The sequence below is a fragment of the Phocoena phocoena genome, chromosome 13 (assembly GCF_963924675.1).
Source record: "Phocoena phocoena chromosome 13, mPhoPho1.1, whole genome shotgun sequence".
Classification (NCBI taxonomy): Eukaryota; Metazoa; Chordata; class Mammalia; order Artiodactyla; family Phocoenidae; genus Phocoena; species Phocoena phocoena.
In genome coordinates this window covers 52,661,146-52,677,839 of record NC_089231.1, presented here as the reverse complement: position 1 = coordinate 52,677,839, position 16,694 = coordinate 52,661,146, and the positions used below count along the sequence as shown (strand labels likewise).

Here is a 16,694-nt window from a genome sequence, read left to right as displayed (position 1 = left end):
CTTACAAGTTACTAACACAACACTGAAACCATGGCATCTAGTTCAACAAATAAGACTGGGCACATCAATTCTGTACAAGTCCAGATATGGTTAGTAAATTCTTAAAACATTGGGAGAGGGAAGGGTAAGCTGGGACGAAGTGAGAGTGGCATGGACATATATACACTATCAAATGTAAAATAGATAGCTAGTGGGAAGCAGATGCATAGCACAGGAAGATCAGCTTGGTGCTTTGTGACCATCTAGAGGAGGGGTGGGATAGGGAGGATGGGAGGGAGATGCAAGAGGGAGGAGATATGAGGATATATGTATATGTATAGCCGATTCACTCTGTTATGAAGCAGAAACTAACACACCATTGTAAAGCAATTATACTTCAATAAAGATGTTAAAAAAATTTTGTAAAAAGCATCTATCTTGAATTAGCAAAACTAAATTAAAATCTAATTATTTAACCTTATTCATCTTCATACAAGTACCAAAATCTGCTAACTTCAAATGTCCAGACTTATCCAGCAGCATGTTATCAGGCTTCACATCTCTGAGGGGGGAAAAAAAAAGTACAGTATCTCTGAAACAGATCAGAAGCTGATAAAAATTATATGAGGCAGTGATTTTAGGTCATATATCCTCAATTTAGATAAGGTCACGTTTGATCTATATGTGCTCTCTATCCACATCTATAAGCTGACTTCATCAGGGAGACTCTCTCATATATTATGCCTCAGAAGACATTCTTTTAAGTAGAGTTTGATTCTTCCAAGAGGAAAATCAAGTCATTTGAGAGAGAATAACCATAAAAAATGTAACATTCAAACATAAAAAGTAACTGAGACACACAAGATAGATAAATACATAAATAACCCCAGAAGAGGGTCTAAATCACTTTCATTTTTGCATCCCTGGCACTGAGCACAGCAATTGCACACAGAATTCAAGTGGTGTTTGCAGAACAAATGAAATTATTCTTCTAGCAAATAAATTTGATCTGTTCACTAATTAAAAGCAAATTAATTTGTATATAAAAATGAAAAGCATTTAATACTCCAGAATATACCTTAAAAAAACAGCTATAATTTTTACTTTTCAGGACACCATATAAAAGCCTTATAATCAGAATAAGAAATATTAAAGAATACATTTATATCAACACTAAACTGAAATGTTAAAACCACAAATTTCCAAGTTTTAAATTCTGAAACACCACTCATGTCATATGGGAGAATGGGTGGATTTAGAATGGGAAATGCTAATCAAATGAAGTTTAAGTACTGATTTTTAGCTTCTCTCTTTAACAAATGAGAAAATTTAAAGCATTTTTGTCCTTACCTATGAATAAAACCCATGGAATGGATTGCATCCAATGCCAGAACTACTTCTGCAGTATAAAATCGGGCCCATTTTTCAGGCACATCATAGTTGCTCATTAAGTTTACAAGATCTCCACCAGGCATGTATTCCATTACCATGTAGAGATAACGATCATCTTGGAATGCATAAAATAGCTACACAAATACAAAAAAAACAAAGAAACAAATTCATTAAGATTAAGCAAAACTGTTTCATTTAAGAATTGTCAAAATTACTAATATAAGATTTAACTGAAAGAATCAAATTGCAGTAGTTGTAAGTACTCTTAAAAAAAAGGAAACAAATACAAAGATAAATAGCACAAAGAACTTTGCGTATGCAGAGGAGTTATTAACTGTGGTTACTTCTGAGGAGTCGGAGACTTCTTTTCTCTACGCTTTTCTATACTAATTGAATTTCTTATACTGAGAATTTTTAAAAATTATAATAGTTTCAATAAAGAATATACAACTCTTCTAAGCAAAGACATATTGTAGTTCTAATTTAAATTGTACATAGTGGGGTTTAGTGTTAAATTTATATCAACACCACAATTTTCAAGTAATCTAATAAAATTAGGTTACAGTCTTAGTTGTCCCTTATTAGCTGTGTGACTAGGCAATTTACTTAACCTCCCAAATTATCTGTGACTATGATCCTTTCTAGAAGAATATATGGGGAAAAAAAAAAAAGAATATATGGGACTATATATCATGTTTGACTTTTATACTTGCTGCCCAGTCTGTCTGGATGCCTGGCAGTTGGCAAGTACTTAATGAATGTTCAATGAATAAAAGCACAAATTTAATCTATAAATTGAGGGTGTAGCTAGTAGGGATTAACTGCCTATCAGAGTTGTTAAAAAGATTAGCGAATAGAGAAAAAGCCCTTAGTACAATAGATGTTCAGTAAACAGTTGCAGTCAGTAGGAGGAGTCACAGTAACAGCTAACAGAGAAACAGGAAGAGGACAAGAGTCAAAGCAGGAAGAGTAAGGTCCATTGATATGAAATTGGCAACAATATCAGGCATAAATATATTATGTAACCAGTGTTGAAGTTAAGAGAAGAGCAAATTTACAAAAGAAAATTTCTTTTTTTTTGGCCGCAATACGTGGCTTGTGGGATCTTAGTTCCCCGACCAGGGACTGAACCCATGGCAGTGAAAGCACAAAGTCCTAACCACTGGACTGCCAGGGAACTCCCTACAAAAGAACATTTTAAGTAAACATGAGAAGATTAGAATAGAACTAAAATAAATGAAATAAGACCTTAGAGAAAAAGTATAACTAATTTACCTAGGCACTTATGTCTTAAAATTCTTTTTATATTTCATTTTTTTCAACAGCATTTAATGATTTTAGTTACAGATTTAGTAACTTTAATTAAATATAAATATTTGGGGGAAGGATAAGAAACTAAGTGGTATCTCATGGCTATCCCAGATTAACATGTACAGTATATCACTCGGACACCATAATTAAAGAAACACTGTTGATTTGGTGGCAGTTTACCCTATTTAAAATGTATCAAGAAAAATAGAGCTTCAAGTTCATAAGTTGTAAATTTAACCTTAAACATTTATGTCATGTTTTTTAACTTTTTACACAACACTGAACACTCCCCAGTATCAGTGGTTCTCAACCAGAGATGATGATAACTGCCGGTGTCCCATGGCCCCCACCTGCCCACTCTCCCCAACACGCCACCCAGGGAGATGTTCAACAATGTCTGAACACAGTTTTGGTTGTTACACCTTGTGTGTGGGGTGGGGAGGGCTGCTACTGGCATCACCTGGGTAGAAGTCAAGGATGCTGTTAAAAACCCACAGGATAGCCCCCAACAACAAAGAATCACTTGGCCCAAAATGTCAGTAACACTGAGCCTGAGACACCCTGCTCTAAACAGCTGATAAAAACAGGGCAGACATTTCAAGTATTAAAAGTCTTATTATGCGAATCTTAAACATCTTCCATATCCTTTTTATCCCAATTACTATTATGATTATTTAAGACAGTCTTCATTACATACTGTAAATTTAAAAAACTACAAAATTCATGCTAGGAATTTAGAAATGATCTAGCTCAGTAGTTTTACTATTTTTTTAAAAAAACCCACAAGACCTTATTTCCCCCATATGAAATCTTAATAAGAACCCCAATATATAAGACATAAAAAACATGCAGCTGCTCTAGTTGAAGCAGAAATAGAAAACCCAGAATTATAACCTACCCAAACAACTGCTTGCTCCCATGACTCCATCTGAGGTATCTCCTCAATTGAAAATAACCAATCTAAGCCACCTTTCACATTTTTGAGCAAGGAGACTGAGGCCCAGAGATGTAAATAATCTGGCCACAGCTTCAGGTCAAGATTAGTACCTACAATTACTGACTTTCTAATGTATTTTTCTTTCCACTGAAAAACCTGAAGCCAATACAATATTATTTGGAGGCCAGGCTTAACTTTTTTCCCTCCATTTCTCCCATTCTTTCCACTCTACTCCCATTCTTTCCCTCCATTTCTCCCATTCTCTCCACTCCAGAGACAGTTACTTTCCTCCTAGAGATAATTCAATAAAATTAAATTTTATGATTTTAAAAATGATATATTAGACACTTTTGTAATTGCCAATAAATTCTCTATTACTGTTCTAAAAAACAAAGCTTCTCAGACATGTTAAGTTACAAACTACTAGAGCAACAATGAAACAATAACAAAAGCATACCTGAACAACCCAAGGACTGTTAGCAAAAGCCATGATGTCCCTTTCTTCCCAGAAAAAAGCAGAATCGGATCTCTTAATCATTTCAAATTTGCTGAGAAGCTTCATAGCATATACCTTCCTGGTGGATTTATGCCTTACCTTTAAAATTGAAAATGGAAAATAATGAACATTTCATTAACATTTAAAGATCAGTGTTTCCCAGAACAATTTATTAAATAATTTAACATTATTGGTCTTGCTATTTTAACTTCTTCTCTTCTGAATTATCCCAATTAGATAATGTCAAGGCTTTAACTACCAGATGTAAGTAATGTTAGGAAAAAACCTTTATTCCCTATATTATGGCACACTTCCCCCTCCTCCACCCAGCTAGTTATGCTACTTCCTGTTTATAAAACTTACTATTGCACAGCATTTTAGATAGTGTAATATTAGGAGTAAAGATTTCTCTTTTGATGCTTGAAAACTCTTCTCTACCCATGAATTCTTGGGGAAAATATTTCACACTACTGCTGAATTAGACTCTAGGCTTTCATATCCTTAGGCAAGAATGTCTAGAGCAATTTAAAGCAAGAATTTTATAAAAACAATACTTTCCCAAACAACATATGTTAAACACACAAGTGGATTTTTTAATTTTAAACAGATTGTTTTTTTAATCTCATTAAAATAACCTACCAATTGAACTTCTCCAAATGCACCTCTACCAATCACCTTCACTACTTCATAATCTTCAGCTTTCATTCGTAAATCTCTAATTTTATTTATTGTGTCTTTATCTGTATGAAAAGAAAAGTTTATACTTTTAAATCACTGAAGCATTATAACTAAAACTGCTTATTTTACATTCAAGTTCTTGAGAAACAATAAAAAACAAAGAGGTTCATTAAAAATTATTTAATATAAGTAAAATATGAAGCTGTAAAACAGAGAAATGTTCAATGTGCTAAGAATTGTTTTTAATAAATTCTGGAATGACTTCACTCTGTTAAAATATTTTTCTTAAAATCCGACTTACTAGAATGTTTTAAAAAAAAACATATACCACACGTACACTGAGAATAATTAGTTAATTAGTTCCTGGTATTTTAAGTATATATCAAATTTGAATCAAGGGGCCACAGGTAGGTATTTTAGATTAATGAAACAAGTTTTCTTTTTATCAAGTCAGTTTTGATGATCCTTTTAAAAAGATATAAGTAATTTAAGATATCAAAGGTAAACATGCTAAAGAATCACGTACTTATTATATTTCTCTATTTGAATGCAGATTTTAACTTAAAACACACAGTGGGAATCGCTACAATTATTTATATAAACCTGTCACACTACAAACTACAATAACTTAAAATCCCCACTGGATAGATATTCTAATTCCTAATTTGGTCATAGATTAAAATAGGGCTATTTTAATCCACATGGGTCAACACTGGCATGAGATTACATGCAAAAGCTTCACAGCAGAGTTATACAAAATACAGGGCAGCTATTAAATTTAAGTTCTAGTTCCTGATAAAAGCTACATACAGTATCTTGTCTTTCTTTTGAAATGCACATTTAAACTCGTTTGTATACATTATGACCCATAAACACATGCAACAGAGAACAAACTTTCACACAGGGATAACATAAGTACATTTAATTTTAGATCACATATCTATTGCAAATGTAACAGCAAGATATAAACAATAATCAATTTACTGCAGAAACATCTATGTTAACTATAGAGGCTCTAAAGTAATCACTGTAGATACATAAACATAACTTTAAAACACAGTGTCTGCTCTTATTGATTTCAAATGAAACTGAAACAAACAAAAAATAATACCAAAAAATGCAAAAAGGGAAATAAGCACAAGCACAGAGTTTGTGGAATATAAAGGATGACACCTAACCCAAGGCTGCCTAGGAGGGAGGTGGCTAGAAAAGGCTTTCTGGAGGTGAAGAAACCTGAAACAAGTCTAAAAAGAAAGCAGTTAGCTAGCTGGGAAGAAGAAAAGAGAGAATATAACAGGCAGATGGGCAAATATAAGCAAAGGCACAGCAGAACTGTTCTGTGTTGCTGGAATATCAAGTCTGTGGGGAGGATGTGAAGGAGAGGCTGGAGAGCCCCAAACTAGTTAAGGAGCTTGAACTTTACCTGTAGGCCAGTAGTTGTAAAATTATTATTTAATCAACAAAAATATTTTTCACATTAAAGTTTAAAAGCAGTACAATATGAAAATAGATAAAAGTGCTCTGCTTCAAGAGGGTAGTGGTGGTGGGTGTCGTCAGAGAGGGGCTGGAGCCTCGTCTACTTCGTACACCTCCATAATGCAGCCCGGTAGAGTCCTGTTGGGAACTGAGATAAAGATCTGTCGGGAACTGAGAACAACCACCTGAAAACCACTGCTACATGTTGGAAGCCATGACAAGAAATAAGGCATATAAACAACACAGTCAAATTTACATTTCAGCTGCACTACTCCAGGGAATATGTAAATGATAAATTCAATAAGGGCAAGACTGGAGCAGGGGTAGAACTTTAAGAGTACTGTAATACTCCAGACACGAAATAAGAAAGTTCTGAACCAGGATAATGTGTTATATAATAGCCTATGGGGTTGAGAAAGGATCCCTGGCTCTGGTTATACCAGATTTAGAGCCATAAATAGGCTATAAAAGTCTGTAGTTTTGGGCTGAGAAAATATATCTGCTGCAAATGTGTGTGGAAATGGAGACCTGGCTTCTTATTTTAATTTCTGACAGCACAGGAAGTTACAAAGCAGCTCGACGTTACTTGTGATTCGAACATTAGTTGTCAAAATGACTTTATTACATTTAAGTTTTGCATTAAAAGTGCTGTTTTGCCTTGTAATTTTAGGTTAAATCAAAAACTAATTTCCAAAGTCAGTGTTCAATGATAATTCAATGATAGTTGAGAGTGGTTCTTCTCATTAAGAAAAACCTTCATCATGGTCCTTGTCTTAATGAGCTCATCCTGCCATGCAAAATACCATAGACTGGGTGGCTTAAACAGACATTCATTTTCTCATGGTTCTAGAGGCTCAAAGTCTACGACTGGGGCCAGCGTGTTGTGCTTCTGGTGAGGTCTCTCTTCCTGGCTAGTTGGCAGCCAGCATCTCTCTGTGTACTCACAGGACCTCTTATGTGTTGCACAGGTAAGGACACTAATCCCATCACTAATCCCATTTTATCACAGTCCCACCTTTATGACCTCATTTAACCTTAACTGCCTCTTGCTTGGCCCTATCTCCAAATACAGTTATATTGGGGGATTAAGGATTCAACAGATGGATTTGGGGTTGGGGGACACAATATAGTCCACAAAAAAAAATCACAAATGTCACCACTGCTAAGCCATTGACTTGCTATATGCAAAGATAAGCTGGGATATTCAGCTTCAATTTCTGTCAAAAATGTACAGAATTGATAACGGTTAGTTAAGTCCACGAGAGTGAATGATGTTTACCACTGATCCTGTGGTTCAGTAACGTGATAGATTCAAATATTTTCCACAAAGTACTTGCTGATGTATAATACAATGAATAACTACAGGCTTTAAACACCTTGTATTGTCATGAACTTTGTTATTTTGTTCAACTAACATTTTCTGCACCATACATAATTTTAACTACCATCACTTGTAACACATCTTAGCAGACTCCACTGCAAGTTGTACTTAGTGTTTCCTCAACTTTTAAAAAAATATTCTTGCCTGTACTTGTTCCATGCAGACTATACATAGAAGCTAATTCTTCACTCACTTCAAACTCAGCATTGATTCCTCAAACAAGAGTCAAGGAAAATCACTCAAAACTGTCTTATTTTTTAATTGACTATTGCTGTTGCTCCCAAGAGTCTCAATTCTTTGAGCAACTACTGTTCATGCCAAAAAGCTAATAGTTTTTTTTTAATTTAATTTTATTTATTTTTTATACAGCAGGTTCTTATTAGTTATCTATTTTACATATATTAGTGTATATATGTCAACCCAATCTCCCAACTCATCACACACACACACACCCGCCACTTTCCCCCCTTGGTGTCCATGTTTGTTCTCTACATCTGTGTCTCTATTTCTGCCTTGCAAACCAGTTCATCTGTATCATATTTCTAGATTCCACATATATGCATTAATATACGATATTTTTCTCTTTCTGACTTACTTCACTCTGTATGACAGTCTCTAGATCCATCCATGTCTCTACAAATGACCCAATTTCATTCCTTTTTATGGCTGAGTAATATTCCATTGTATATATGTACCACATCTTCCTTAACCATTTGGCTGTCAATGGGCATTTAGGTTGCTTCCATGACCTGGCTATTGTAAATAGTACTGCAATGAACATTGGGGTGCATGTGTCTTTTTGAATTATGGTTTTCTCTGGGTATATGCCCAGTAGTGGGATTGCTGGGTCATATGGTAATGCTATTTTTAGTTTTTTAAGGAACCTCCATACTGTTCTCCATAGTGGCTGTATCAATTTACATTCCTACCAACAGTGCAAGAGGGTTCCCTTTTCTCCACACTCTCTCCAGCATTTGTTGTTTGTAGATATTCTGATGATGCCCATTCTAACTGGTGTGAGGTGACACCTCATTATAGCTTTGATTTGCATTTCTCTAATAATTAGTGATCTTGGGCGGCTTTTCATGTGCTTCTTGGCCATCTGTGTCTTTGGAGAAATGTCTATTTAGGTCTTCTGCCCATTTTTGGATTGGGTTGTTTGTTTTTTTGATATTGAGTTGCATGAGCTGCTTGTATATTTTGAAGGTTAATCCTCTGTCCGTTGATTCATTTGCAAATATTTTCTCCCATTCTGAGGGTTGTCTTTTCGTCTTGTTTGTAGTTTCTTCTGCTGTGCAAAAGCCCAAAAAGCTAATAGTCTTAAGGAAGTTTTTCTCTCTGTACACATTTGCTTTGTTGCTGCAAACACCATCAGTGAATAGCTTTCCCTGCTTGACTAACAAATAAACCACTTCTAAACTTATGTAAGGTCATAACCTCATTTTCTTTTTTCATCTTTGTAAAGAAAATTCTGCTGTGGTGAGATATTCTATTTTAAATTTTCTGGGGTTTTCTAACTGTTGCTTTCCTGTGAGTTGGGAATGTTATGGCAAGTGCTTATTCTGGTAATGTCAATGCACATTGTACTCTTTCAGCACAGCCACAGTGTAACTGCATAATAACACAACGCCCTGCCCTCTAACTTGATGAAATAATCCACACTTTACTGTGCCTCAAAATAACAACATTCAGTTTCACTTTTCTTTTCCTTTTTTGTTCTGACATAATGGGCATGCACTGGCAATGGAAAAATAATAATAAAATTCTGTGGTATGGTGATACACATGGAATGCTATTGTGTTGTAACTGTGTCACTGTGATTTCTAGTGTGCTGAGCAGCAGTGTGAAGCAATAACAATGCCATGTATGATTTTTGTCACAGGTACTCAACTCTTCAACTTGTGTTGTAGCATAAAAGTGGTCACAGACAATGAGCATAGCTATGTCCCAATAAAACTTTACTTATGGACACTGAAATCTGAACTTCATATAATTTTCACATGTCATGAAATATTATTCTTCTTTTGACTTTCTATAAATTATTTAAAAATATAAAAACCATTCATAGCTCATAAGCCATCCAAAAACAAATGGTAGGCCAGATCTGGCCTATGGGCTGTAGATCTGGCCTGTGGGCTATAGTTTACCAACCCCTACTCCAATGGAAATCCAGCTTCCCTGAGGACACTGCTTCCCCTGCAGTTCTACAGTGGTGCCCTTTACCCTCCACATGTTTATACCAATGGCCCTGAAAGTGGGACAGGGGAACTCCACTGCCATCTCTACACTCCCACCCTCTATCTGCCAGCTTGCTTTTCATGTGTATTAGGTTCTATCTCCCACTACCTCTCACTGTCACTGTAATCTACTGACCCTCAGGTCATCACATCTCACTGCTAGACAATTTTAGTTCCTGGGTTACCAACCTTCTTTCCAATATTTTCCTATTTTAATTCTTAAGGACTTTAATATACCCACAGATGATACTTCTAATAAGCTGGCCTCTCAATACCTTTAACTTCTCTCTTTCAATGATCTTGTCCTCTACCTTATCTCAGCCACTCATTTCCATGGCCACATACTAGATCTTGTCATTATCAGTAATCATAGTCCTCCCTTAATTTCAATTTCAAATCCTTTATTCTCTAAGCACTCCCTCAGCTTTCCTGCTCACTCCCTCCAAAAACCACACCCCAACAATCCCCAGACCCACCAAGGCCTCCAATCCACTGATCCTATCCATTTTTACTGTACCTCATTGTACTGATAGGTTCTCTTTCTTACCTACTGAGCTTAAATTACATGGTCAATTATTATAATCACTCGCTTGCATAACCTTTAATGCCTTGGCTCTTTTCTGCTTCATTATACTTAGTTTGGCAAAACCATAATTCTAGTTAAATCTACCTCTACAACTAACTCTATGTCAGCACCCATGTAGTTGAATATGTCTGGATAAATACATAAAATCATACTGTCTGATCCCACTTTAAATCCATAATTGCGAACATAAAGCTTGCCCTTAATTCTGCTTGGCAATCATATATTTCTTTAGTATATTCACTCTCCCACTTTACTAGAGACCGTATTTCACATTTTCTTTTCTCTTCTCAAACCTCTCACTGATCCTCGTTCATAGCTAATGACCTTGTTGGTTACTACCCTGAAACAATCGGAAGAAAACTGCCATAGACTTACCGCTAAATAGACATATTTATAATTATATTTATGTATTCATTTTCAACTACCAGCACATACCCTCATATATTTGGTCTCTTAACTTTTTACTATAGGAGAATACTGCCATCTCACACCAATCCCTCCAATGGTGATGTCATCCTTTTTCACGAGCTCGAGGACATTGCTCCAGCAATTCACCCCTCTTTCTCCTGTATCATTAAGCTTTCCCCTTCCTAACTGGATTGTATCATGCCATTTTCATTCCCATCTTGATGCCATTTCTCTCACTAGCTGCTGCCCCATTACTCAACCCCACTACAGCAAAATTCCTCAAAAGCTGTCTGAACTCTATTTCTAAATCTTTGTTCATACCTGCTCTTAAATCCATTTTGGGTGAGCTTTGGCCATTACCTTTTTATCAAAACTGCTTGTCAGGGAGTTCCCTGGTGGTCTAGTGGCTACGATTCAGTGCTTACACTGCCGTGGCCCAGGTTCAACCCCTGGTCAGGGAACTGAGATACCACAAGACGTGCGGTGTGGTCAAAATTTAAAAAAAAACAAAACAAGAAACAACAAAAACGAAAGTGCTTGTCAAAGTCACAGGTGACCACCATGTTGCTAAATTTAACAATGAATTCTCAATCTTCACCTTGATACATCAGTAGCTTTTGACAGTTTGATCACTCCTGCTATACTTTTTTTTACTTGACTTCCAGGATACTACATTCCTACAACAATACTAAGGGTATTTTTTCATTTTCTTTTCTTTTCTTTCTTCCTTTTTTTTTTTTTTGGCTGCACTGTGTGGCATGTGGGATCTTAGTTCCCTGACCAGGGATCAAACCCACGCCCCCTGCATTGGAAGTGTAGCCTTAACCACTGGACCACCAGGGAAGTTCCAAGGGTATTTTTTTCTACATCAATGATTACTTCTCAGTTGCCTTTGCTAGTTCCCTCTCTTCTCTCAGATTTCTTAACACTGACGCATCTCAAGGCTCAGTCTTTCATGGTGTTTTCTTCTCTATATACACTCATTTACTGGTGGGCTTTAAAAAGCACTGACATGTCAACAACTTGCAAATTTTTATCTCTGGTTCAGACCTCTCTCTTAAACTTCAGATTTATATATTTAATTGCTTACATAATATATCTACTTCGTTAACATACATCTCAAATTTAATGTGTATAGGGGCTTCCCTGGTGGTGCAGTGGTTAAGAATCCGCCTGCCAATGCAGGGGACACAGGTTTGAGCCCTGGTCCGGGAAGATCCCACATGCCGCAGAGCAACTAAGCCCGTGTGCCACAACTACTGAGCCTGTGCTCTAGAGCCCACGAGCCACAACTACTGAGCCCATATGCCACAACTACTGAAGCCCACGTGCCTAGAGCCCATGCTCCACAACAAAAGAAGCCACCACAATGAGAAGCCCGTGCACCACAACAAAGAGTAGCACTGCTCGCCGCAACTACCGAAAGCCCTTGTACAGCAACAAAGACCCAATGCAGCCAAAAATAAAAAATAAATAAAAATTAAAAATTTAATGTGTCTGAAACTGAAGAGGTGTTCTCACCCCAAACCTCTACCTATGATTTCAACACTTCAGCTGATGGGTCAATTTTGCTTGGGGCAAAAACCCAGGGGCATTCTTGACTCCTATTTTTTTTCTTACACTCCTCATCCTATCTGGCTGGCTCTACCTCGGAAATATATCTGGACCTGATAACTTCTCACCTTCTACACTGCTACCATGCTGGACCAAGCCACCATCATCTCTTCTTTGGATTACGGCAATTGCTTCTTAACTGATTTCCTGGTGTCTATCCCTGCCTCTCAGTAGTCTATTCTTAACATGGGGCGGTATTCTTAAAACACAATTCAGATCATGTCACTCCTCAAAACTTTGACTTGCTATCTTACCCAGAGCAAAAGTCAAAGATCTTACAATGGCTTACAAGATTCTACATGACCTACCCTCTCTATTTCCTTCCTTCTCTGATGTCATCCTACTATTCTCTCCCTTGTTTAATCCTCCCCACCAGCTGCAGTGGCTTCCTTACTGCTGTTCAAATATCCTCTCTTATGGCCTTTGCACTGGCTGTTCCTCTGCATGCCATTTTCTTTCCTTAAACATCTGCATGGCTAACCCTCTCAATTACTTCAACTCTTTTCTCCAATGTCACCTTTTAGTGAGCCCTCTCCCAGTCATCGTACCTAAAACTGCAAAATTCTCCGAATTTCCAATCCTTCTTACAGTGTTCCACTTTTTCCCATAATAAAAATTAACCTGTTACTTACAGAATTTAATACTTGCAAAATAATAAATTTGGTAAGCTCTTATTACTTCTAAGACCAATAAGCAGGACTGTGTGACCATCAGATCCTTTAAACAATTTCTGATTGTCAACTGTGTTGAACCAGGTGATGGTGGCAGAAAACTAAAATTCAGAGAAGTGAGATATTACTATACAGAACAGTTAGCAAGGAATGAAATGGGCAAAGTGAGTCACAAATAAACACCATAAGTCTCGACAGGCCACAAACTAGCTAATCATCTCTAAATAATCACAAGTTAGCAAAAGAGGCAGTGCAGAAAGGTTTCAGGGTTACAAAAAATTAAAAAATATTTCAATCACATACAGACTCTAACTTTCTAGAAAGCAAATGGATGATTTTTCTTAAGGATCTTTTTTTTTTAATCACACTTTATACCCAATAAATTTTACTTCTAGGAATACATATACATACAATGACGTATGAGAAAACATTTAAATTGTGTTGTTTAATAATAATTACATAGAATCATGTTCAACATATGATGTTGAGCGTAGAAACAGATTAAACTCCATGTGGTATATGAACTTAATTTTCTAAAAACACAAATATATATTGGTACATATAGACAGAAAAAAGCCAGAAAGAAATATACCAAAATAGTAACTGCAGTCATCTCTAAGTATGGTGGGATTACAGATTATTTTATTCCTCACATTTTCCATTTACTTCAAGTTTTCTATAATGACTCTGTTTCTTTCTAATGCAAAAAAGATATATATTTTGCCTAGTTTAAGATCCTAGATTATAAAATGCACCATCATTTTACGTACCACTACAGATTGTAAGACAACCCAATTATTTAAAACATGTTTTTAAAAAGTCAGAATAAAGTATAGCAATAAAAGCTATGAACAATGCAATATTTGTCCAATATACTGCTACTCTTTGCCTAAAGAAATCCAATACACCTTGCAAATTTTCAGAGTAGTCAAAGCAGCCCTAATAAGCTCTAAAACTTACCTAGAACATTTATAATCTGGGATTCAATTCCATATAACTGATTTTGTTTCAATGCAACAGTTAATAATAAAAATAAAAATGTTATTCTATGTCCATATGTTCAAACAGAATTCAAGCTCCAGGAAGATGTGCTATGTTTTGCCAGGGCGCACACACGTGTAAACACACATACAGAGTAATCCAGTGTGAGAAACAGATTGGCAAAAAACAAAACCAAACCCAAACTCCTCAACACCTCATAAAATGGCTTTTAGATCTTGTTACTCTCTGATTCTGCAATCTTTTATTTCTAGATACTCTCCCCAACAATGCTCTGGCAATGCCTAGTTACTTGCAATTTCCCACACAGCCATACTGCTTTACATCTCCATTCTTTTGCAGATGTTGATCACCAACCTAAAATGACTAGCCCCACTTTATTTGAGCAGGTTACTACCAAACAAGATCTAATCCTTTATCCATCTCCTCCTGATCCCCTCAGTCTGATAAGCTGCCTTTCTCCTCTGGGAAACCACTATTTCTCTATTATTTCATCTGTCAACATGGGCTGGAATTGTTTGTATTTCTTCTGTTAGATTGTATGTTCCCATTTCCTTAAGGGTAGAGACCATACTTCATTCATGGATATGTCTTTGATGTACGTATGTGCTCAATAATACTTACTGAAACATTAAAAATATTGACATTTAACGATATTATTTACAAATGGCTGCAATCACTTGCTGCTCTTATCTGTTCAGGGACAACAGAAAAGCCACATATATATTTACTCCAAAATAATAAAAGTATATACTTAAAAATCAATCTTGCGTTTCTCAAAATGTTATACAGATATTATATGACATGAAAATTCCACTTTCAGGTATCTACCCAAGAGAAATGAAAACATATGTCCACACAAGAACCTGTGCACTAATGTTCATAGTAGTATTATTCATAATAGTGAAAAAGTAGAAACAATCCAAATGTTCATCAACTGATGGATGGATAAACAAAATGTGGCATTATCTATACAATGGAATATTATTTATTTGGCAATTTAAAAGAATGAAATGCATGCTACAACACAGATGAACCCCGAAGAGAGCATGCTAAGTCTAAAAAGCCAGTCATAAAGGAACACATATTGTATGATTCCATCTATAGAAAACGTCCATATTGGCAAATCTATACAGACATAAAATAGATTAGTCATTGTCTAGGGCTGGAGAGCTTGGGGAGGATTGCGGAGTGACTGCTAATGGGTACAGAGTTTCTTTACAAGATGATGAAATGTTCAAAAAGTCACTGAGGTAATGACTGCACAACTCTATAAGTACAGACAAAAAACAATGAACTGTACACTTTAAATGGGTGACTCTTCAGTACGTAAATTATATCTCCATAAAGCAGTTTTAAAAAATCAATATTGGGTTTGGCAATGATTTTTACACGCAACACCAAAAGCACAATCCATATGAGAAATAAATGATAAATTAGACCTTATCAAAATCAAAAACACTTGCTCTGTAAGATAATATGTAGCCTTCTGAGACTGGAGATGGAGCTTATTGATGTCCCTCCCCTTGAGTGTGGACTGGAATAATGACCAGATTCCAAAGAATCAGGTATGGAAAGGAAATATAGTAACTTTTCAGGAGAGAAGCCTGGCAGACACTATCTTAAAACAAGTGATAAACATTAATATTATCACTGATAAATCATTATGGTATCACATATCTCAGATAAAATGTGATGAGAAGCACATGTCATCTCTGTGGTACTCATCCCCAAAACCCATAACCCCAGGGTAATTATGAGAAAACATTAGACAAAAACAAACTGAGAAAAGTTCTGCAAAATACCTTATCAATAATCTTCAAAACTGTCAAGGTCATAAAAAAACAAGGAAAGCCTGAGAACTCTCACAGATTGAAGACGACTAAGGAGAAATGGCAACTAAATACAATGTGATATTCTAGATTGGATTATGGAACCAAAAAAAGGAGATTAGTGGAAAAACTGATATCTAAGTAAAGTATATAGTTAACAGTAATATACCAACTTTAATTTCTTAGTTTTGTCAATGTACCATGGTTATATAAGATGTTAACATCAGGGAATGCTGAGTGAAGGGCATATAGGAATCTCTGTACTATTTTTGTTGTTGTTGTTGTTTGTTTTTTGTTTTTTTGCGGTATGCAGGCCTCTCACTGTTGTGGCCTCTCCCGTTGTGGAGCACAGGCTCCGGACGCACAGGCTCAGTGGCCATGGCTCACGGGCCCAGCCGCTCCGCGGCATGTGGGATCTACCCAGACCGGGGCACAAACCCGTGCCCCCTGCATCGGCAGGCGGACTCTCAACCACTGCACCAACAGGGAAGCTCTCTCTGTACTATTTTTGCAGCTTTTCCATGAGTTTATTCCAAGATAAATAATTTAAAAAGTAAATAAAGAGAATATTTAACACTTCTTTTTGAAAATCTATCTGATTTAGTAATATTTTACTTGTAATAACTTCAAACAAGATCGTGTAATACCCTAGGTTATCCTGCATAATATATTCAATTTTATGGCTCCATTAAAAATT

General features: G+C 36.1%; 1 protein-coding gene across 1 annotated transcript in view; it reads right to left on the bottom strand.

The window, feature by feature from the left end:
* The window catches only part of ROCK1 (Rho associated coiled-coil containing protein kinase 1), a 146,066-nt gene that overhangs the window by 80,196 nt on the left and 49,176 nt on the right, over positions 1-16,694 (bottom strand). Inside the window, exons 3-6 of the mRNA XM_065890480.1 lie at positions 4,755-4,855; positions 4,077-4,214; positions 1,330-1,505; positions 457-541 (exon numbers count right to left, since the gene is read on the bottom strand). Of these exons, the coding sequence (XP_065746552.1) occupies positions 457-541; positions 1,330-1,505; positions 4,077-4,214; positions 4,755-4,855 (500 nt within the window). The remainder of the gene's footprint in view (positions 1-456; positions 542-1,329; positions 1,506-4,076; positions 4,215-4,754; positions 4,856-16,694) is intronic.